Raw genomic sequence first — 25,820 nt, 5'->3', positions numbered from 1 at the left:
TCTCCAACAAGCACAAGTTCAATAGCACAGAACCTAACACGGAGATTTCCCAATAATTTTTTTTTTTTTTTTTTTTTTTTCCATAACAACTAGCAAGTCAACAGCGGGATTCACCAAAAAAAAAAAAAAAAAAAAAAAAAATGGAAATGTTGAAAAATTACATCCGAATCGAAATGTTGAAAAATTACATAAAAATTACAACATAGCAGGATTCCCCCAATAAAAAAAGCTCAAAAATACCGTGTTATGCGAGGTTTGTCCCACTTTTCTAACCATGTTAGAGCACAACTGTGTTATATAAGTACTATGTTGTGCAAGAAGTGCTGCAATTTATCAATCGTGTTAGAGTGAAACCATGTTGTAGAAGTACCGTGTTATACGGGGGTTGCCTGTAATCAAAAAATTTCTCAAATAAAATCATGCTCTTTGCATTGTTAATAAATTCTAGATTTCTGCACTTACAATTTAAAATTTTATTACATTTCGGAGAAGAAAAAACATACCTTTCCAGATACAGTCTTCACTAGTGCAAAATCTTTACCACAGGCAATACTTGCAGGTTCTTCATCAGATCCTAAGTCTGTAAATAGAATGCAATTGAGATTTTAAAAACTGGAAAAAATCATATACTTTTGTTATAGCTTGATCTGGGATAGACACCGGAATAGGTACACTGATTTGAGAGAGGAACTAGGAAGGATGTACTTCCCTTTTATTCTGATATATTTAAAATGTTGATGTTGAGTTTGGGTCGGGTGGTCTGTTCAGATTTATCCAAAAACAATAAAGCCAAGTCATCTTACATCTTGTGTAACATGCCTTTAACTCACAGATATTCAAAAGCCAGTTTGCTTTGTACAGTTAAAAACAAAAATATTTTAAGCATAACATTTATATGGTTAAAACTGCATGAACCTGACCTTTCACAAACTCTATTTGGCAGCAAAGTTCAAAGTCATTAATTTTTTTTTGCCAGATACAAATAAGTCCGTTTCCTTGTATCAACATCCGTTCTAATACTTAACTAAAGTTTCCTAAGTGGAAGAAACTACTAAATTTGCACATATCATCAATTAAAACCCTAGAAAATATGTTCCTGCAGTCCCAACAGAATTCAAAACCTCACTTCTCCATTCCTTACATGTATGTTATTACCAAGCAGGCCTTGTTGACTTCAAACTGCATTATTTTGGAAACTATACAAAAACCAGTTAACTTTTAAGATAACCACCCTTCCACCACATGATATTAATAATATAGTTTATTATGCTTATAGCCCAAACCACTATGCATTCACAGTGACATTTCAGGCAACTTACCGCTGCCTATCATCAGACCAAACATTGGCTGCTGTCAGACTCCTGCTTGTCGATGTCACCCAACCTGTTGTGCGTACTGCAGAGTATGCAAAACAACTGGAGTATGCATAACAGGTTTGTTGGCATCGGCAAGCAGGAATCTAACAGCAACCAATGTTTGGTCTGATGATAGGCAGCAGTAAGTTGCCCAAAATGTCACCTTGAATGTATAGTGGCTTAGGCTATAAGCTTAATAAACTAATTTTTAGTATCATATGGTAGAAGAGCAGTTATTATAACAATTAATTTTCATGGAAAACAACCATGTAATGTCCTTCCCTAGATATAAAAACCAGTTAACTGTACAGAGCTAAAATTTGAAACAGATAATATCCAGATCACGTAAAAAAGAAATAAATGGGGGGAAAATAGTATATGTACTATATTATGAACTGAGTAGATAGGTTAAACAAATTGCTCAGTGTAATGATCAGTGATGTCAACAATACACCGAACCTGTGGAACTGCTTTGTCAAATAATTTTTGTGACATAGCTTGTAATGTTAGCTTTCAAAGTCTAACAGGATCTGAACTTTTCCTCTGATAAATTTTGTTCTTGATAAAAGCCCTCAACCCAGAAAGGATTTAGGTCAGTTGGTACAGTTGGATAACCAATACTGATAAAGATGAATACTTTGAATAAAAAACACTTTCATCATATACAGGGTATCCTAAGGGTGACTAGTTATTTGGCTAAATAAGATTTGACTGGTCTGAGATTTGTAGAGACACCGAAGGGGTACATGTAGAATGTAATAATTAAAGTTTTGAGCTATGTATGCATGTAATGATTTTTTAAGTTCATTTTCTGTATTATGTATATAAATATAAGTATAATATTGCCATTAAAACATTTTTTTTTTGAAATTTGCCTTATTTAGCCTAATAGATAGTGACTTTTGGGACACCCTGTATATTAATTGGAATAATTTTTTTATTCTGGGGTAGCATCTGATACTAAGTACATTTGGAGAAAAAGATACCTACAAAAAATAACTGTTCTGTGATAAGCTACAAATTTCCAATATATTTTTTTTTTCAAGAGAATGAATTAGGAAAATTAACTTATTAATCACTTTATAAAAATTAAACAGATATGCAAGAACACAAATGAATCACTGAAAACATAAAGATGTTTTCAGTGATTCATTTGTGTTCTTGCATACAAACAAAACCTCAGCATATATGAATACATTAGCAGATCACATGATGCTTACCACACAGCAGCACACACTTAAGAGATCATGTAGCTGTTCTCTGTGCAAATATGAGCACAATCATAGTCACTAGCATCACTCATGAGTTGGATATAAAAACATAAATCCAATGGATGCCATGCAAGCAAGTCTGTTCCAATCTGTGATATGAGCAACAGAAGATTAAACATTAATGATTAAACTATGCATGAATTCATTTTCATGCATTACAATTATTTCATATATGGAGACTAATATGCACACAACCTTCAAATGCATAAACTATTAAAGAAATTGAATAAATAAAAATATATGGATGCAAAACGGGTAAACCTAAATATTGCCACAATTTAAAATGCAAATTTTAACTTACTTATTGTATGAAATGTAGCTTCTTCTTCAAAGATGCCAGATCCATAAACATCCAAGCATTTCCTTGCTAATTTTAATGTTAATTCATGAATACAAGGCATTGGAGAAACAGATGGCTTATATGTTCTTACTAGGAAACTATCCTAAGGAGAGAATAATTGATAAAAATTAATTCAACTAAATTTACAGTCAAAATAAAAACAAAACCTGAAACTTTAAATCTGGGAAAAAGCTAAAAATTCTTGTTTTAAGACAATGAGAAAAGGACATTATTTGACTTTCCTAATAAGATGTGTGTTAATAAAGTAAATTTTACTGTGTACAAAGAATTACATGTTATTACCATTAGTACATTAAAACTCCCACAACAACTATTTAGCAACTGGTGACATTTCTAGATTACGTGTCGAAACCTATCATCAGGCCTAATCAAAAAAGAATGAAAGCTACTCGGTGGGAAACTGATCTCATCTCCAAGTAGAGGAAAGAAAATTGAGTTTTCTATGGTTGTGAATAAGAAAACAGGACTGGAATTACTTAACTATAACTAATATTTAAAATTATAATATTAACCAGTTATATTAAATGATATGTGAAACATATCACTAATAGAGTTAAGCAGGAGAAATGTGAGTAAAGATTTGCATGTGCAATAAATGCAACATTGTTATTTCTTTAACCTCCATATGGACACAAATTCTACTCAATAAAGTATTCACATGGTTTTATTATTGTTTTTCTGTCACTTTAATGTTATTTCTTGAACAACAATCATACAATGTCCATTTCTTCACATCAGAAATTATAGAAATCAAAAAATACAGCATTCGCATATTACTCCTTTCAACCAAGGATAACTCATCCTTGGTTGAAATATATAATAACTTTCAAGGAAAGCTTTTGTTCCAATTTCTTTATTAAAAAATTCAAGATATCTCCAATGAATAAGCTAAAACTAGGTGCAATTAGCTCCTCCTTAAGGATTAATAACAGTGAAAGCTATATAATAAAAAATTATATGAAATATGTCACTAAGTATTTACTGTCTCACAGTTAGAGAAAAGGCTCTCAGAAAATCATCTGTTATCTTCTGTCCTGCATGATCAATTTCCATCAGACATCTATATCTTCTCAGCTCAGCCCTCCATCTGTATATTATTGAGTTGTTCCCAATTATAAAAACTGGAATTTTTAATAATTAAATTAATGAATTGTGCAAATACTTTGTGTGTTAAAAACTGAATTGAACTGTTCAAAAGAGAGAAAATGTGGATAGATAAGGTATTCTTTCCAAAATGAAAATAAAAAAAATGTGAACTTCTGAGGGGATATCATTTCATTCCTTAGGTTTCCAAATTATGAGAAAAACTGTGCATTTTATGATGAAATGGAATGCTTCCCAGCATCAGGCCAAAAAAATATATCTCCATTAAGAAGAGCATGAAATGAAATCAAAAACCAGAAGTCTCCCACCTAAACTGGAACGTCTATCTGCTTTCTGACTTAAACTGCTACTATGTCCGTGCTGAGGGACATAGTAGCAGTCTATGCCATCTGTTATCTGCTCTCTTTACTATATGCCCTACCCATTTCCACACTCATTCAGCCTTAAACATGCTGTACATGTTCCAACAAGTTTGATAAACTTGTCCAAGTATGTTTGACCTTGAGAAAATTTGATTATACATAGGCAATATCAAAACCTTGTTACATCCCTTATTTCCTTAATTTGTCAAATATGACAAGTTTCTTTCCATGGCTCTTGATGTCCTCAAACTTATTTGGTTAACGTTCTTTTTTTTTTTTTTTTTTTTTTTTTGATTGACAACACCTGAATTCCAGAATAATATACATATTTACAAGACTTCTCTTAAGATTTGCAGGCAGTTTTCCTTCACAAAATCATAAAGCAACACAACTTTTCCAAACATTAATATTATTCATATTCCTATCTCTAATCCTCGAAAACTATAACTGACTAAGAGAGGTGCACCTTTGATTACATTCCACTGGAGTTTCAAAAAAAAAAAAAAAAAAAAACCCTCTTACCATACTATGACAACAGAACTTATATGCAAAAAATAAGACATACAAATAATAATTCCTGAAATTTGATTACAGCAAACTACCAATTTATGACCATCTGGTTTTCAAACATTCAATCTTATAAAAAAAAAAAATTTTAACATGATAAATTAAATTTATGAAACTCAAATTTTTCTACTACAACTTTGGCAACTCCATAATATATTACCTTTTGAAAGTAAAATTACTGAAAATGAAATACTTTCAATACAACATTTACATATTTAACTTATAATGTGCATGCCTTACACAATACAGTACAGTACAGTACAATTTTGTTCTTTAAAATTACTGCTTACTTCTTTATTTTCTTGTTAATCTGGAGTCAAGATTGGTGTGGATTTCTGTAGTGCCGAAGACAAAATTCTCAAGGAAACAAATAACAATATGGTAAACTCTTTAAAATCAGGCACCCTAGGGGGTTTAAAGGTATACCTAGTGGTTGAGAAGCTTTGGAGAAGCATATTTAATAATATTAAGAAATAATTATAACAAGAGTATGTGCAATCTTTTTCTCTCTCTCAAACCGACGTGACAATGTATGACACTGTACACCAGCCACCCACACAGCTGTAATTGCAAGAACAGTTCATGCTAAATTGCAAAGTTCACCAATTAAGAGGTAACACCAAAAGTGAGAAATGTCACCTTTTTTGCATTCATTCTTAAAGACAGATGCAATCATAGTACTAGTATCAGATTGCTTTCTTAATATTCAGTAAATTAAGATTAAGATTTTTAGGTCTCATCTTACACAAGGAATGTTTGTCTAATATGAGACCCAAAATCTTATACATGGTACTACAGCGATCATCTGTCAAGTTGCAGTTTAAGATCAGCATGCAAGTTCTGTTGTCTAAAATGTACATGTCATTAATGTACACATCGAATCCATGCTACTGGCCCTTAAAGATCTATTAATCAAAGACGACACATTAACAAAACGTACCGACTTAAACATTAATGATATTTTAGAACTCACATCACTGTTACTTGACGCCAAACAATTTAAATTCCAAAATAACGTCTACGAACAAATTTTCGGCCTTCCCATGGGCCTTGGTATCTCTGCCCCTTTATCCGAGATCTACCTCGCATCTATCGAAGAAAAAATTCTCCAACCCTTTCCCCCAGGAATTAAACTATACATGAGGTATGCAGATGACGTCCTCTTAATAGGCAACAGAACCACCATCGACACTTTACTGAACACCTTTAACACAACACATGAAAGACTCAAATTCACCCTCGAAGTAGAAAACGATAATAAAATTAATTTTCTAAACCTCACTGTATACAAAATAAACACATCTTTAGGCACCAAAATATACAGAAAAAACACACATACAGGTAAATTCTTACATTACCACTCTATACATCAAAAAAGCAGTTCTATACAACCAGATATACAACGCTGTAAAATATAGCCACACACAAACAGACCTATCTATAGAATTACAATACCTCACCAAAAAATTCATCGACAGAAAATACCCACCACAACTAATAAAAGAAACCATCACCAAAGTTCATAATAACACTAATAACCCAAACAAAATTATTAACCACGGGAACAAGAATAAGACACACAAACCCCTTATCGCCCTCCCATATCATCAACAATACGCTAGAAGACTTCAACAGATTTTTAAAAATACAGATATCAAATTAATATTCACATCGTATAACAAATTAAGTTCCAAATTCAATTCATACAAGACAACACACGAGTACGAGACACAAGATTACAACAACATTATATATTTGATCAGATGCCAATCAGATTGCCAAGCATGTTACATAGGCAGTACAACAGCAAAATTCGGAACATCAAAAATTTCCAACACGCGTGCATACTACCACTTTAATAGCTTCAAAACTAATTCAGCAAGTACAGAACTAACACAACACGTCCAATCTCAAAATCACAACCCACTCATCGATTCAGCCATCACAGTAATTAAATTAAATTCTAGCTACAAAATCCTTGAAAACGAAGCCCTCGTTATTGAATGGTTTAAGCGCCATACATCACTCAACGTGTTAAACAAAAAGATTCCCGCCAATTTCTCCCCCATTTGGAATTTAGCACGTATCAAGTTTCCACATGCACTGAAATGCATTTCGGGAACCCAACCCGTATATAACACAAGCGCGCTCTTTCCCCCCCTCCACTATAGCTAACTGAAGACGAGGAAACTCGAAAGTCGCTCGTGCGCGATTATTAGCTTATATTTTCCTTTCTTTTTTTTCTCTTCATTTAATTTAATTTAATTAGGCAACCATGGAAGGTGCACTTTCCTTTCTTAAAAATTTTTCTACAGCCCATAACTTAATTTTAAACCCATAATCCCTGTAAAGTATTAGAATCCTATAACCACTATGTATGTGGTAAAACCCTCCACCAGCTAAGCGGATTACTATGAGGTGAGTGCTGAAAATTAAGCTAAGCTATACATACGATCGAGTGGAGTTGGTTAATCTGGTATCTGCCATTCATTTTTCTGATTTCATTCCACGTGGATTGAGATGATGGAGAACTGTTTAGTCTAGATGTAAATTTTATCCAGAATATCTTTCTGCTGGCTCTTTTAACATATCTAGCCCTTGCTCAGACTTTGAGCAAAATGAGGTTCTCTGTAGTTGGGTGTTTTCAGAAGGTATTCCATAATTTGTTTCCCTTCTCATTTGACTTGTGAACATTCTTCATTCCACCATAACTTGGGATGGGCTGGAAAATGTGTTGATGTTTTTTGCAGTCTGCTGTGCAGCTCGAATTACTTAATTTGTTATATACTGTACCATTCTATCTAATGGTTTTTGTTTGATAGCATCTGCATTTAATTTTTGCAATAGTCATATATATTTCCCATGTAGAAAATTGACATATAACAAGGTGTAATGATTATCGAAGTGATCACTGCTGAACCACTGTGTACTGACCAGTCAATATTAGGAATGGTGTGGGTGAGCATATAGAGAGGTGAACTGCTGTGTTATTTCCTGATGGAAGGTGTATATATATCTATGCAATCCATCATCCAACAAGGTTAACTCATTCTGCTGTACTACTTTTCAATTTGCTGTCCTCTCCAGTTTAATAGCTACATTACCCCACAAACGGCTGGGGTCCACTGAAGTCTCCCCAGTATCCAGACAGGGGAAAGTATGTGGATTATGAGATCATCTAAATTTTATTGCATAATTCTTGGTTTGATGGAATATAGATTATCATAAGTGTTATGAGGGACTTTGTGGCTATGCATACTGAAACTGCATCAAGCATTGCGTTCAGTGGGACTATTTGAGAAGGAACATTCTCATATTCCTTCTAATATAGTGCACAGGGTGGTTTGTTCACAATATTTGGGAGGATTGCTCTCCTGGAAAAAGTGATATGATGTTCTACCTTATACTATTGTATCTGTTTTTCCTCTTCCAATATTCACAATTTTGATTAACCAGAATGGTTCCCCTTACAGTTCGAACATTTTGATTTCTCAATTGGACTGTTCAGACTCCGCCGCATGCCATTTTTGAGTGGCCATATTTTTGGCATTAAAAGCAATGGAGGGGATTCAGGATGTGTGGTCTGACGTTACAATTTAAATATCGGACCTTGACTGATGTAGGTGGTTTGGAAGTGAAGGGGAAGACTGGGTAACTGACTCATCTCTTGTTACCTTAATGCTCCCCACAACTATAACACTTTGTTCTTGCAACTTGTTTTTAATATTTCTTCTTCATGAATATTAATAAGGTCCCATACGTAAATTATTCCTTTTGATGTATTCAAAGTATTACATGGAGAGCCCATACTGGAATCCCACCAAAAGTTGTCATTTGAAGCAATCTTTCTGTGTGTTTTGTATTTAATGACTTGACTGGAATGTTTAAGTTAAACTGACATTTTTAACAGTTCCAGCTAAACTTTTAAGGCATTTCTGGATGAAAAATGATGAGTTTTCCTAATTGTGCTCTGTTATAGAATGGAGGACAATAAAAGTAACATACAAAGTGATGTCATGTCCCTTCTTTTGTCTTTTGGTGACAAAGGCATTATTATCCTCATTCCTTATTCTGACTCAATAGAGCCAGACCTTTGAGCTGTGTGGTTGCAATGTTTAGATCACTCATGTTTATCCTTTTAGCCCTGAGACAGATTTTCCTACCAGAGATATATACATGCAAGTTCAGCAGTTTTGAGCATTGACAATCCCATCGAGATAAAAATGGGCTTTATCTCCCCAAAGAATGTTCCATGGCCAGGCATCTTCCACTTCCATTCTGGACAAAAACGTTAGAGCAAATGCCATTTCATTTTTCATGATCATCTCTCTTTGCAGCTGCTGCTGGCAACTGATCTTGTATGGATAATAATGGATTAGTTTCCAAAGAATTTTCCACACAGTGGAATATGGGACATCCAATTGCCTCGCTACTCCCCGTGCGCTGCTACTAGTTCCAGAAGCTGTATCCATGAATCGGTCGTCGATAGCCGTTGCAACTTCCTCTGCTACCCGAGGTGAAACAGGCTTCCTTCCTCTTCCAAGCTTAACAACAAAGGACCCAGTTTCCTCAAATTTGTTAATCATCCTTCTAACTGAGCTGATAAAGGCCCCCTTGACGTAAGTTCTTACAGTCTAAATTCACGCAGCGCAGCTGTTGCATTGCATCCATTAACGCAATTAAGCGAACTTCACAATTAAAAAGTGATCAGGCAGTGTGAGATACATTGTTAACAGTAAACTTACAGAATATGCTTGTGATGATCACATTGTGCCTTTATTATTATTAGCCATGTGATGCAAGGAAGCCCGAGGCTTATGCTGCACCAGCCAAATAAAAGTTACCTTGGGGAAGGGGGGGTAGAAAGGAATTACCAAAAAAGAGAAGAGTGATGATATCCAGCTCAGGACCCTGGGTTTGCCAAGCCCATACTCATCAGATGTGAGCCCCCTCTGCTGCTGGGAAAATTAAATGAACTCAGATTTATGCAAATTTTCTGCTCTCTTAGGTGTCTTATTTTTTGGTTTGGATTTAAAACTTTAGTGCAATTCAGTTTGTGTGTGTGTGTACACAAGAAATATTACTGACATCATGATATCCCATCAGCAATCTGAAGAGTTTGGGATTTATGGCTGACCTTTCTTCATTTTCTTCTTTATTTTATGTGTGATATTTCACAGTTTAGACCTAGGCTTACTCGTATGGTTCTAGTGGTCCCAACATCTCTGTAGCCAGAAAAATTTTTAATTAATTAATTTTAGCCACACTGGGTGATACTATTATTTTTCTTTCACACCGTTAATCAATTTAATTTCTTTGCCATTTCTATTTTTTACTTATTTGGATTCCCGTAGCATTTGGAATAGTTCTCTACTGAAATTTATATTTATTTTAAGCTTAGTCTCTTCAGTAGGTGTATTTTATTTGATTTTAAACTGTTCTTGGTTATTGCCTGTTCTTTGGGGTTTCTAAATTTAACTAATTTTCCCATTCTGTACACCTCTTAGTGTATATCTTTACAGTTTTATTTTTTTGGAACTATTACTTAAAACACACACACACACACACAGTGGTGGACAAAAAAACTGCATCATTTGTGAATTTTGCAAATAATGTGTTTTGGCTGCATTGTGAGTTGCAAAAATGTTTGAAATACATTTGTTAGATGGGATATACAGGGTGTCTCAAAAATACACGGCATAACTTCAGGTATGAGTTCCTCATATGTAGACAATAAAAATATTTCATATTGACATAGTTCCGGAAATGCTTGGTTTCCGAGTTTTGAAGGTCTGTCTATGAAACTGTTTACATTACCTTATAGTAATTGTTCAAAATGTCCATCTTCTGCCTGAAAGGCCTCATATCGACATCTCATGGACTTATGAAGACGACGCCAAATTCCTGGCATGTTTCGTATTGTCTCACAACCTGGCACAATTCGATTTCTGAGAGTTTCCACATCAGCTACCGGAGTCAAACACACCAATGACTTTAAATGGCCCACTCAATTGTTGTTGTTGTTTTGTTTTGTTTTGTTTTTAGGAGCATTAGCAACTATGGCCATATTGCTCAGGGATATGCAGTGGTCATTCCCTGACCTTTCTGCATCCTCCATATTTGGTGGTGACGGGCTCGAACCCCGGTCTAATCAAGAAGCGTATGCTACGCACTGCTGCTCCTTACCACCTGGCTACGGAGGCGCCTATGGCCCCACAAGAAGGAATCTAGTAGGTTTAAATCAGTGAGCGTGGAGGCCAGGCAGTTGGTCTGCCCCTCTACTTCAGGAGTCGTAGATCTTGGTCGTCCTCTGTCGGCAGCACGAGGTGTAAAGGTTCCATGTTCACAAAGGCGGCAATGGATACCTTTAACGTTTTCCTGTCTGGACATCTTCGTTCTGGGAACCTTTCGTGGTACAAATGATGAACCTCCAGAGCATTGCTGCCCTCCAAACTGTACATAAAGTGTGTATCCGCTTACCTGCAGGAGATAAGACATTCCGGTTAATAACTCGGGAACCAAGCATTTCCGGAACTATGTTGATATAAAATATTTTTATTGTCTACATATGAGGAACTCATTCCTGAAGTTTTCCGTGTATTTTTGAGACACCCTGTATATCTCTGTGAATGAAATCCAATAAAAAGACTCCACCAGATATACCTAATTGCCATAAATATCTTTCCAAAGGGTAAAATGTGCAATTAATGGAAATATGAGAAAGCATGCAAATGGCAATCATGACAACCAAACATACATTTTATCGTATTTACGTAAAATAATAAGGAAAGTTTACCTCAATACAGTATGTAGAACACTTCCATATGATACTCTCCAGAAATTAAAACAAAAAAAATCGAAAAACTTACATTCATCATCATCATCATCAGCCATTTTCAATCCACTGCAGGATGAAGGCCTCTCCAGCAACTTTCCAGTTCCTTCTGTTTTGTGCAATGGCCATCCATTTACTACCCACAAACTCATGAATTTCATCTGTCCATCTCCGTTGTTGTCTTCCAGGTTTTCTCTTAGTTCCTCTTGGATACCATTCTGTTATTTTCTTAGTCCATCTGTCATGTCTTCAAGCTAATGTGTCCTGCCCAAGACCATTTTAGTTCTTTAGTTTTGATAAGAATGTCCTTTACTTGAGTTTGCTGCCTAATCCATCTGTTTCTCTTCTTATCTAACAGTCTGATTCCCAATATAATTCGTTCCATTCTTTGCTGTTTAGTTCTCAGCTTCTCTTCCATTCTTTTCGTGAGTACCCAAGTTTCACTTCCATAAGTCATAGTGGGGAGTATACATTGGTTCATTATTTTACGTTTCAGACAAATTGGGATATTGCTCCTCAGTATGTGACTATATTTCCTGAATGCTATCCATCCAAAATTTATTCTTCTCTTGACTTCCATCCATTTATCATTATTGCAGCTAATGACTTGTCCCAAATAAGTATATGACTCCACCTTTTCAATTACAGCTCCTTCAATCATTATATCCCTTTCTGTGGCATACTTGTTCATCTTTACTTTTGTTTTAGCCATATTCATCTTTAGTCCAAAATCCTTACTCACTCTGCATAACTGATTAAGATTTTCCTCTAATTCTTTGGGATCGTGGCTTAGGACCACAATGTTATCTGCAAATCGTAAATGGTTTAGTTACTCTCCTTTCACATTGACTCCTTTCTGCGACCAGTCTAATCTTCTGAAAGCTTCCTCAAGGGCAGCAGTAAACAGCTTCGGAGATATTATGTCTCCTTGTCGAACTCCTTTCTTAATTTTAAATTTATTACTGTCTTTGTCTAGTCTGATAAAGGAGGTAGCATTCTCATACATTTTCTTCAAAATCATAATATATGGGGTATCTTTATTTATTTTCTTCAAAATATTATTTATATTTTCTTCAAAATTATAATAAATGGGGTATAACAAATAATTTAAAAAATAATTAAAAATTGGAAAATTAATTAAAAGAATTTAACGAAAAAAATTGCAAAACGATTTTCCTTCCTTTTTCGTTAAATTCTTTTAATTAATTTTCTTGTTTTTAATTGCATTAAATTGATTTTTAATTATTTTTAAAATTATTTGTTACTCTAATATAAGTTTTTCGATTTTTTCATTTTAATTTCTGGAGAGTATCATACAGAAGTGTTCTACGTACTATACTGAAGTAAACTTCTCTTATTATTTTACAAATATTGATATCAACATAGAACGTATTGAGCATTACAGCTCTGGTTCATACTATCTAATTGCATTTACGTGTACACACTGAAATGACAAGTTAACTTAATAGCATTATGTATTGCAACGATCTGGCATAGAGTTAATCAACTTCTGGATATACGGTTGCCCAATTTCGTGGCACCACACCCTTACAATGCTTCCCTGCAGCTGAATTTTACTTGTTGGCTTCTTCTGAACAATTTTAGATGACATTATGTACCAGCAATTTTCAATAGAGTTCAAATATGCACCGTTGCCGGGCAAGTCGAACACTGTAATGCTAGCATTTCTGAGGTATAACTGCACCTTAAGGGAGAAAAATGAGGGAAAACATTGGTGTAAGTATGTTTTAAGCCTTGAGACAAGAAGACAAATTCATCATTAAATCTAAATAGCATAAAACTTACCAATTTTGCGGTGTGGCAAGATGCTGAGTCCTGTTGAAAAATGCAGTTTTGGACATCTGTGCGGTGATCCCTAATAACAGGTTTCAGGCACTCCTCCAAGATAGCAGTGTAAGTTTCTGCATTCACTGTTCCATTAATAAACTTAATTCACCCCACCCCTTTGCTTATATATCCCCAGACCATCTGACCTGTGGGGGAACTTTACAGTCAGTGTTATACAGTCAGAATGGTATGCCTCCGATTTTCGTCTTCTGACATATCGCTTCCCATCCGAGCCACGCAGGTTGAATTTCGATTAGTCAGAAAAGATAGTGTTCCATTGCTCTTTTGTCCATGAAACATGCGTTTTAGCCCAAGCAAGTCACCTCTTCCTCATTTGTTGGATCAACAAAGGCTTCTTCCTCGGACAATAGGCATGCAGACCACATTCCGAAAGCAGTCTTTGGATAGTTCATGCACTTGTTTCAACACCAGAGGCCATCTCAAAGTCCAGTTTTAGATTGGGGCACTAGTATGGCAATTACGAAGGCATAGCCATTTCAAATATCAATCTTGGGAAGGCGTAGTCACTCTCTTATGGCCTGATCCAGGTCTTCTCTTCATATCCCCAGTTTCAAGCTTTAATTCAGCACCCGGGATACTGTTGACTGGTGGCAGCCTATTTTATCAGCAATAGCATGCAGAAAGCCCTTCCAGGGACAGAGAAACAACTAAATTTTTTTTTCTTGATGTCAACTGAACATATGTAGCCATGCTTACACCTCTGCAAAACAAGATACTAATGAGTGTGTATACCCTTCCAACGCCGTATTTATAGAAACGGATGATGCAATACTGTCTGATGCAACAGAAACGTTATCTGATGCAATACCTTTTGCGACAAACAAAATGACTGTAATCAAACAATACGTTATAGGTTTCACTACAAATTTTACTTTTTTTAAGGTGATGCAGTTCTTTTGTCTGCCACTGCATATGCCTGATCACTAGAAATTGCTTGGCATTTGGACCCTTGGAATGAAACCTTATTATATATGCCTGATCATTAGAAATTGCTTGGCATTCAGGGCCTTGGAATGAAACCTTATTGACACTTGCATCATCTTATCTATCATGGAACAACATAACAGAGTTGTTTACAATATAATAATACTGCACTTTATATATACTGTTATAAAAAAACTGTACTGTATATAACAAATAAAGCATAATGTATTCAATAAAAAATACTATAACAAAGAGGCAAAATAAAAAAGATTTTTGGTACACATCCTTCCATTATATGTAATGGAAAACACTCTCAATTTCTAAACATTTGTTTTAAGAACTACTTCCTAAGAATACATTTCATAAATTGAGAGATTATTGTATGCTTCACTTGAATCCAAATCAGAGTTCTAAATTGTAAACTTACATCTTTAGCAGCAGTAATAAGACCAATACTATCACCATCACTAAAGCATGCACTTGGTCCCCAGTCAGTTACTGAAATAAAAATAAGAAATTAGAAAAGAAATTTTTCAAGACAAAATATAATTTCTAATCTCAAAAAATTAGCAATTGGTATTAATCAGGCCAATAATCATAATTTGCCCACCCATCCAATAATCAGCCAAAAGGTGAATTATACAAGATCTAGCCTCCTGTCACTTCAGAAAATTATATACTTATGCCCCTTTTCCAAGCTTAACCTGCCAAAGTGAGTACATCTCCATCCCATTCATTTTGCTTATTCCTTTAACGCTTTTCCAAGTATGCACATACACACATATATACTATATATGTACATGTTTTTGCATGTGAGGAATCAAAGGAGTATCAATGTATTTTGTTTTTGTATGATTGTATATATACATATATATCATTGTTTCAAACACTATACAAATTACATCTGTATATGCAGAGATTGCCTTGAAACTTTACATTAATAGTTTAAAAGTAATGTGTTTAAAAGTAATAGTAGCTGTTTATACATTTATATTGGTTTAAAAAATTGATTTAGGAGGGCACAGCCATTCAGCAAGATTTAAGGCAATGTGGACTTATGGAGTTTAATGACAAAAGGGCTACTGAAGCCAAATTGTGTCTGTTCACAGTTTATTTAAAATAGATCATGCAGCTGTTGAATTAAAAAGAGATGTGCAAGATGAGCAGTCCAATTCTCAGTCTTGCAAATATCGCTTCCTCTCATCTGTTTCATCTAATTCTAGACAGCTACAGTTTTGGATCTTGTTTTATATGTAAAAGTTTGTTGTTGGTATTACTTTCCCAGATCCGTGACCAGTTGTCATAACATGCCTTGTGAATGATAGATTTGTAATTTGTATAAGGAGCCTGAAGATGTTGTGAGAATGCAGGAAGAGGTTTGTAAGCAGCAAGATCAGCACTCTCATTTCCCAGAATTCCAGAATGTTCCAGGATCCAGCAAAATATGACTGATTGGACTCACTGCAGGAGAATAACTGGTGGTGAATGTTTTTCAGGATGAAAGAAAGATAAATTCTTCCTTATGGCAGAGACTGCACTGAGAGAGTCGGTATAGATCAGGGCACGTGAAATGGAAAAGTCAACAATCTGGTCAAGTTCTAACTTTATGGGATATAGCTCAGCAGTGAAAATACTGTATGCAACTGGTAGTGAAGCTGTAACTGCAAATGAAGGGGAAAAAACTGCCAGAGCACCTACTGTACTGTCAGTTTTCAATCCATTAGTATATATTTTACAGGCAAAATATATACTAATGGATATATTTTGTAATTATTTGTTATTTTATTATTTGTAATTGAGAGTAGCAAAAGCTACATGCAACTGTTTGATATTGCAGGAAGATATAACATTCATCCTCCACTGATGAAAGTGGTCATCATTGAGAGGTGGGAGCATACAACCAGGGTGGTACAGGAAGATATGTGTCCTGAAAAATGTTACTTATATTGACATTCCAAGTTTCAGCAAGTGTGGCAGGTCTGTTTTCATGTGGTTTACTATCATAGAAGGAACAAGAACTCCTAACTAGGGTGCAATGGGAAACTCTCAATCTCAGCAGCATTGCTGAGATTGAGTCTCAAACATTGCTGTCTCAAAGAGACAGCAATGTTTTTCTATAAAGGTGTAATGGAGACCTGTGCTTCGACATAAAGGCTTGCAATCAGAGAAGTCTTGAAAGCTCCCAGGGCAGTCCTCAGAGCACTGTGCTGGATGTGCTTCTCCTAGCAGAGTCATATACCAAGAACTATAATCGAAGCATGAATGGATTAGAGATCTGTAAAGGTGTACGAGTAGGTATCTCAGTTAATAAGTATAGTTATTTGTTATTTGTTTTTTTTTTTTTTTAGGAGCATTAGCAACTAAGGCCATATTGCTCCGGAGATATGCGGTGGTCATTCCACTGACCTTTCCGCATCCTCTGTATTTGGTGGTTACGGGCTTGAATCCCGGTCTAATCAAGAAGCGTGTGCACGCACTGCTGCTCCTGCCCTCCTGGCTACGGAGGCGCCAATAATAATAAGTATAGTGATCAGTTCCCCATGACATGGACGAGACTGACCAAAGTATGTTCAACTGTTTTAGACAAGTAGTTTGTAGAGGAGTGATAAGTGTTTGAAATTTAGCTTGCTTCTAATATCAAACCCTGAAATCTGATGGTTGTAGCTAGTGGTATCAGACTATTGTTTAACTGCAGTCCAGCACTGGGGTGGAGAGCATGTCACTTGCAAAAGTGAGTGGTAATAGATTTCTTTTGTGATAGTCAATATCTATTGCTTGAGGTCCACGATTCAATTAGTCATGGCAAGCTGCAGTTGCTGTTCAATAGCACTCATGCTTTGCAACTGCGAGGAAATGCTGAGGTCATCCATAGACGTGCAATCTTCAATATCCCTAAAACTGTTAGGGCTTGCATATACATGCAAGCTTCAACAATTTTAGGGATGTCTTGTGCCATGTTGTTGACTCATATTGTGAATAAGGTTGCAGTGAGTACAGTCTGTCCTCGTATAGCACAATAGTTGTGTTCCTAGAAACCCTCGTGCAATGCAAAATCATGCAATATAAACAACAGGCCCTATGGGAAAAGTGGGGTTAGGTGCCAACCACCCAAGATTGAACACACATTTGGAACCAAAACATTACCAAACACAATAAATAATCGGGTAATTTTAATCATTATAAAATACTTACGTATTTTATAACGATTAAAATACATAATAAAAAATAATATAATATTTTTTATTATAATATAATAAATAATATTTATTTTTTTATTATTTATTATATTATAATAAAGTATTTTTAGTATTTTTAATACTAAAGTATTTTTACGAATAAAATATGTATTTTATTCGTAAAAAATTTATTATATTAAATAAAATAGTCGTAATAAAATACTTACATATTTTATGACGACTATTACGTAATAAAATATTGCTAATGCTTTTGCTTCTATCGTAAGCAAACTTGATTTTTGTTTGATTTTCTATCCAAACAGATAGAAAATCGAAAAACAGATAGAAAAGACAGCCGTTCCATCTCTTCCAATTCTTGTGTCTTAATCTAATGGATTTTAATTACACTTTGAGTTGTTCCTGCTACGAAAGTTGTTTTTATTTCTCCGCATTCTTTGTAATTTTCCGCGTTGCCTCATTTAGGTCTGTAGCAAGTGCAATATCACATGGTCTTTCATTTCGCTCAAAGCGTTTCACAATTTCATATTTTTTTCTCTATCGACAGAGGCGGACTGGCCATAAGCTTTACCGGGGAAACCCCGGTGGGCCGGAGGCCGGTGTGATTTTGGCCATAAACTGTAGTATGAGGTCACTATAAATTTTCCCGGGTAAGAATTTTTGACCCAGTCCGCCTCTGTTTATCGATATTGCTTTTTTTTTTTCCTCTCTGAATCTGCAGTGTCTTCGCCAGGACGCTTCCTTTTCACACCTTTTAAGTATTTTACTCATTTTTAAAGCACAATTACAAAACGAGGAGGCACCCTTAATACACATAAACAAAGCTGCGCGCGCGTGTAGCAACTGAATAAACAACACCGTAAAGGCCGAGATACACTATTAACACCTCACATTTTACTAAAGCACATTTCTGGGGGTTACTACCATAAAACAATAAAAACAATTTCCAGTTGCGTTTCTGCTAGTGGAATCTGTTATAAACTGGTCGTAAACTCGATCTAATTGCAATTGCAAATTATCGATAGCTGGAATTGTGTTGGTTTTTACGTTATTATGGTGAAATGTGTTTCCCCTTCACTGATATAAAACACATAAATACATTTTCAGAATCTTCTTCATTCCTATCGTATTGCGTTCAGTTGGGGTGATTCCGCGTTCGACTGCCATTTCTTGTAAACACGAAGGCGAATTGTGCATAAGCGAATTCGGTTCGTCTTATATAAGATATCGTTCCCCTATTTATAAATCGTGTATGATCGAATTCGTGTAATGTAAACACGTGTTATACGAGGACCGACTGTATAGATCCTTTGGCATGCATTCCTCCTGAATATGAGATGTAGGTGGTATGCTTTGATAGCAGACTTGAAAACAGTACAGGTGTAGGAAATTCTGAATTATTTTAGGGAGATGATCCCTTAGCCTTAGATGGTAAATGTCCATAATAATACCATAATGCCAGGTAATATCAAATGCCTTTTTAATATCTAAGTTGACCATGACTAGACGTTGTTTCATGATGCATTGCAAATATGGGATTCAGTTTTGATCAGTGTGTCCAAAATAGATCTGTTCTTGCAAAAGCCACACTGATTATCTGTTATAAGATTCTCTGATTCTAGGATCTGTACAAGCCTTGTGTGAACCATTCTTTCAAAAATTTTTCCCTTACAGCTTATAAGAGATATTAGCTTATAATTTTGAACCAAGCAAGGATATCAGCCTGGTTTTGGTAGGACAAGAATGAATGAATGGTGCCAAGAAAGAGGATAACATTTTTAATGAAGGTCCAATTACACAAAATCAGTAGAGTACACTAGTCTTCTTTAAGTAAGTGTTTCAGCATTATGTAATGAATGCCTTCCGAGCCAGCAGCACTATTTGAAAATTTATTTAAAGATTTCTTAAGTTCCGTTAACATAAAGGGTTGATTGTACAGAAGCAAAAGATGTGTGGAGAAGTTAACTTTTCTGTTCTAGCAAAGTACTAGAGAGGGGGGGAGAGAGGGGGGAGAGAGAGAGATAAGAGAAGAATTTTCTATTTAGTGCTTGCATTCTTCTCCAGACGAATCATGAGTCAGTATCTTTGGTGATAGTTAATGCAAATGCGATCCAGGAGTCACATTAAACCTTCTGCCTACTTTGTCTTGCTTTGGCTTTAAAATCTTTTATATTCAATTAAATTACTAGTGGCAGGACACTTGCTGAAGTTATCCCAAACACTGTTTTCTCCCATTTGGCATTAGAGCAATCTGTATTCCACTAGTGGTTTCATTGTGTACAACTGTGAGGTCATGTTTTTGAAATGGAAGCTTTAGCTGCAGTTAATTAGTAATGTAGAATAGTTACGTCATCAGTGGGTTGTTGTTGAACATAAACTTTGTCTAAATGGATTTGGATGGAGAAGCTATCCCAGTTTGCCTTGTTAAACTTCCATGTGGATCATTGCTCAAGAGATGGAGTTACCCGTGTTTGTAATGAGCAAATGATTGGAAAGCGATCACTGTGTAGGGGATCGTTTATCACTGATCGTGTCGCACTTTGAAAAAATGATGGTGAGCACATTGATGATACATCTGTTGCAAAGGTAGAACTTGTAGAAGGTGACTACAGTGAAGATCCAGAGTTTAATAGAGTTAGTCAATTTATCTCGTGTCCCCTACTAACAATCCCCATAATGGATGGTGGCCATTGAAGTCACCAAAATGACAGATTGGAGGTGGGAGTTGCATAATAAGATTGTCAAATTCTGAAGTGGGAAATGATTGAAATGGTGGAATATAAATGGAAACTAGGATGACTGATATATCAATTGCAATATGAGTTGCCTAGCAGTTGAATATGCCTGGAGAGTATATCTGATTTAACAAGAACAGCTACTCCTCCAAAGGGCGCCTCCATAGCCAGATGAGCAGGAGTGGCAGTGCGTAGCACACACGCTTCTTGATTAGACCGGGGTTCGAGCCCGTGACCACCAAATACGGAAAGGTCAGGGAATGACCACTGCATATCCCTAGAGCAATATGGCCTTAGTTGCTAATGCTCCTAAAAACTAAATAACAAACAAAACAAATTCCTCCAAGGGTGGGAGACTCTGAGCTCCTGTCTCTTCTATATATGGTATAATTTAAAAATTTTGGCAAAACTTGCAGTGATAAGAAATATACCTATTAAATTGACCTGAACAAATAATCAGAATTGATGCTTATTCCTCTGCAGTTCCACTGAATGATGCTGGACATTATTTAGGTTTATTGGGGAAAATTGGTCTGACTGTTTTTTTGTGAATAGAGCATTTCTGTCTTTCTTTGCGAAAATATGGCATCCAGAATCCATAGTGTCATTCATGTAGACTTCTAAAATGGGTTCCTCATTATGTAAATGCTCATCCCCTTCTATACTGTGGTAGGATGTTAAATTTTTTTTTTTTTTTTTTTTGAGCTTTTATCAGTTTTTGTTTTTCTATATCATATGAGACCAGAGGAGTATCACTTAGCTGATTGGGATATTCATAGCTTCACTAGTTTTCATTCGAAGCATATCTTTCTTGGAGGTTGAGAGTGTAGATCTGACCCAGTTAGTTAGAGAGGCTTTAGGCAGTACTGATACATCCATTTGAGCTTCAGTAGAAAGTTTGAATGTGAGCAGCATAGGAACGACTATGCATGTTCAATGTGCCTCAGGAAATGTGACTAGGTTTTCTATTTTGTATTTTCTTTCTGGTAATTCATAATCTGCATGCTTTGGAAAAGGCTGAGTGACTTCCTTTAGAGTTTTGGCAAACATGAGTTGTGGCTGAGCAATCTGTTTGAGTATGCTATCCTCAGATGGGACAAATGGCATCACCTTAACATGCCCGCTGAGAATGACCATATTTTGGCATTTGAAATAACGAATGGGATTCAGAATGTAAGGTCAAATTTAAAAATTTAAATAGCCAGCTTTAATTGTGGATGGGAAGGCTATAGTGCTGAATGTTAAAATCATGGATCTAGTTGTAATGAGATTATCATCTTTTTTAGTCATATTTTCATTTAACATTGATTACTTTTGATAGCTTAGTTCTTGAACTAATTCCTCTTCAGAGACTGTAAGTAGGTCCCACTCTGTAATGACACCTTTACATGAATTTAAGCTATTGTGCGGAGTAATGGATACTGGAAGCCCACCAAATGTTATATTTAACAGCCACTCAGAATGTTTTGAGGTGGCTGTTTCACCATTTTAGGTGATCTAACAACAGATTACAAGTATTTTTGGATCATGAAAGATAATAGCTTGCCCACAGGCTGGGTGAATAAAGAGTGTATCACCAAAAAGGATGGTATTTTGTGGTACTGTGTTTCCATTTAAGGCTTTTAGGTTGATAAGAGTCATGACTGTCAGACGTTCAGGTCTGGAGCTTGAATGCTCTGAAGGCGGAAAATTTTTTGAGTTCATGTGACTCCTTTTGGCCCTGAGGGTTTATCTTTACCATCTAGGTTACCAATCCTGCCAAGAGGAGGCAGGAACAGTGCCACTTGGTGGTCAAGTGCATAAGCTAGTACACTTAATAAGACTAACAAAAACATTAAAGAAAAGATGCTCCTTCTTCTGGGATCTGTTCTTAGTGCTTTTAAAAAATATAGCTACTTAACAGAAAAATTTAATATGTAATTGAGAAAACAAGGAAAATTAAGTTGCAGGAGAGAAAAATGCTCTTTAAGCACAAGAATTGTTTCATCACAGAAAAACTTGACACCCAGGACCAATCTGGGCTAAACAAGGCTAAAACTGAAGAAATTCTCTGGAATTCAGACCCAGATGTTGATGACAAAAGTCATATAATGCATATACAAATGCAGAAGATATTACTGCACTGAAAAAAAAAAATAAAATAAGTAAAAGTGGGTTTTGATTTTTTTGTTTTAGCAATTTTTTACATTTTTAAATAAAATTTCATTTTATTTTTGAATAATTATGCTCTAATGTTCAGTTGCAGCATCAAAATAGTAAAAAATTAAGATTTAAAAGTATTTTTATGTATACAGTTTTTAATTTTTACAAATTCCTCGGGAAAAACTCACTCCAGGTGATATAATACTGCCTGAAAACTCGCTAAAGAAATGGGTTGGCAACCTTAAGCACCTTGATCAGGCGACTCCTAAAGCGATTCTCATAAGACAAACTCTTAGCATTCCTAACTAATCTAACTGTAATCTTTTGACCCTCTCCTGGAGTTGTCTTTTTTTTTTTTTTTTTTATCTTTTTTTTAAGTGAGGCCTCCAAGACCTGAATACAATATTCCAAATGTGGTCTGACCATTGTTTTATAAACAGGAATAATAACATCCTTCTCCCTGCTAGCAAAAGTCCTACAGATCATTACTAGCACATCAACAGCTCATCCTGGCCACTTGTTTACACTGCAAGGGAAAACTTTGTGTCTACTTGTATCATAACTCCTAAATATTTCTAATCCTGAACCACCTTTAATTCCTTGACAGCTCAGTTTGGAAGTTGGCCCAGATTTCTTATCCCTAGAATGAAGAATGCAACTGAAACTTGATCCAACCATATTCAAGACCATATATTTAGAAAGATTAAACACCAGTTTCTATCTTTTAGACCATATCTGTTAGCCAATCCAAAAAGGTCATTCAAATGAAAACCCCAAAAGTTAAATATATGTTTTGCTGAATACAATCCCCATTATATTCAGCACACTTCCTGGATTTCTCAAGAGACTAAGTTTAGTGATTGGTGCTGAAGCCATTTGTGCACTGCCCTCTTCATCATCTGACCACTTTGACTGCCTTGGCTACCTCATCTGACAAGTGAAGTCCTTGCAGAATATCTTTTAGTGGTAAAAAAAGATAATCATATGGAATATGGAGTAATGCCTCAAACTTCATCTCTTGGATCTGATTCAAGGTAGCCTGAGCAGTGTAAGATTGGCATCCTCATGCTGCAAGCATCCACCTGAGGACAACAAACCACATAATTTCTTTTGAGATGGTGGCTTTAATGACAATATATGCTGAACCAATAATAACCTTGAATGCAATGTATATTTATTCAAAAGTAATGTAATGCAACAGTTTCCTCGTATGACTACTTCTACTGCTGTCATGCCCTCTGGTGTCAGGACACAATGTGCTTGCCAGTCAAAGAGAATCTTTAAATACTTTCAATACCAGTCTTAAACTTACTTATAGATTTGCTGTCGAATTGTGCATGCTTCACCGTGCTGATCCAACATTCTGCAATAAATTTCACTAGGTTTTATTACTTCTGCATTTGAAAATCAGCTTACAGATTGAATCATCTTTTAAGGGCACAAAAGGTGATATAGTTGTACACGTTGACACTAATGATATTAGGAGTAGGAGACCGGCAGAATTACTTAACAAGTACAGGTCACTGTTGAACAAAACCCGAGAATTAAGGTTGAATTTGAAAGTGTCTGCAATTCTGCTCAGACACGATAGAAGGGAGTATATGATGAGAGCCTTGTCGATCAATTCGGCCCTGGAAAGAATGTGCAAGGCTCAAGGGGTAGAATTTTTTTCAGCCTGGACTGTACTTGTTAACAGGAGAGACTGCTTCTATAGGTATGGGATACACTTAAATAGAAAGGGTGCAAGAATATTTGCTGATGCTATCGAGGCAGTGTTAGGTGGGTCGGAAAACTGATAGCTTGGGGGGGATACAAGGACTAATAGTTTAACAGGAGCCATAGGCAGAGGTAAAGGTGATTCTTGCACAACTTCTATTAGAATAAGTAGCGACCTGAAGCGTGGGGTGTTGGGCGTTTCAGGGACAGATGGCAGTCATCCTGAAATAGGTGGGTATATGGGATGTGTTAGGGTAACTAGGAATAGGAGTATGTATGCTTGCATGTATACCAATGCTAGAAGTATAGTAAATAAATTTGATGAATTAGAAGTGTTGGTCAAGACATCAAAGGCAGATACTGTTGGGATAGCAGAGACGTGGTGTCACACAGATATAAGGAATGCTGAACTGGAATTTGAGGAGTACAATGTGTACAGAAAGGATAGACAGGATAGAAAGGGAGGAGGTGTTATGCTGTTAATTAAGAAAAACATAAAATCAAAAGAAGTGCAGTTGATATAGATGAACAGTGCACTGTTGAGTCAGTTTGGTGTGACATAAGCACTGCGAAAGCAAAAATAAGAGTAGGAGTGTTTTATAGGCCTAATGACTCTAATGCGTACAATGAACAATTGTACAGAGAAATAGAGTGGGCTAGTAAATCGGAATGTCTTATAATGGGGGATTTTAACTTCCCAGATATTGACTGGAACTTGTGGGTTGGTCACTCACACACTAGTCAGACTTTTGTGGATTTAATGGATGATTGTTTTCTGCAGCAGCATGTTCGAGAGGCAACCAGAGAAAGTAATACTCTTGATCTGGTTAACAGCAGTGATCATTCGTGTATTAAGAATTTGCAGATAAAGGAACCACTAGGTGGCAGTGATCACAGTGTACTGATGTGGGATTTACTTAAAGATTTAATTACTATCAGGGGTAAAGGAAAGGGTTTTTGCTTCCGAAAAGGTGAGTACAGTGGTCTCAGACAGTTTTTAAATTCTGTACAGTGGGACCAACTGACGATGTTACCAACAGTAAATTCTAAGTGGGAAGCATTCGAGGAATTAATCGTGGAAGCTACTAAAAGTTTCATACCTATTAAGAAATATTGTTAAGGTTTAGGCCTAAATGGTTATCTAATGAACTAATGAGACTCGTAACAGAGAAGAAAAATGCATGGGATGCATATAAATTATCAAGCGACTCAGAAGCCTACGGCAGATATAAGCTAGTCTGTAATCAGGTGACAAAGGAGGTTAGGCAGGCGAAGGCAGATTACGAGAAATCCTTGGCAAAAGATGCTAAGAAAAACAGCAAGGATTTCTTTACTTATATAAACTCTAAAAGGAAGGGGATGAATCTGATTGGTCCACTTGACAT

General features: G+C 35.8%; 1 protein-coding gene across 4 annotated transcripts in view; it reads right to left on the bottom strand.

The window, feature by feature from the left end:
• Nucleotides 1–25,820, bottom strand: part of hiw (MYC binding protein highwire) — a 1,043,263-nt gene that overhangs the window by 871,443 nt on the left and 146,000 nt on the right. For all 4 annotated transcript variants that reach the window (XM_090372846.1, XM_090372865.1, XM_090372875.1 and 1 more), the window contains exons 10-12: nucleotides 15,076–15,146; nucleotides 2,928–3,069; nucleotides 504–580 (exon numbers count right to left, since the gene is read on the bottom strand). In XM_090372846.1, coding sequence (XP_090228972.1) covers nucleotides 504–580; nucleotides 2,928–3,069; nucleotides 15,076–15,146 — 290 coding nt within the window. The remainder of the gene's footprint in view (nucleotides 1–503; nucleotides 581–2,927; nucleotides 3,070–15,075; nucleotides 15,147–25,820) is intronic.

Source organism: Mastigoproctus giganteus, chromosome 1 (genome assembly GCF_048544385.1).
Source record: "Mastigoproctus giganteus isolate SK-2022 chromosome 1, ASM4854438v1, whole genome shotgun sequence".
Taxonomy (NCBI): Eukaryota; Metazoa; Arthropoda; class Arachnida; order Uropygi; family Thelyphonidae; genus Mastigoproctus; species Mastigoproctus giganteus.
The sequence above is the reverse complement of the archived record's forward strand: the minus strand, read 5'-3'. Positions and strand labels throughout refer to the sequence as shown.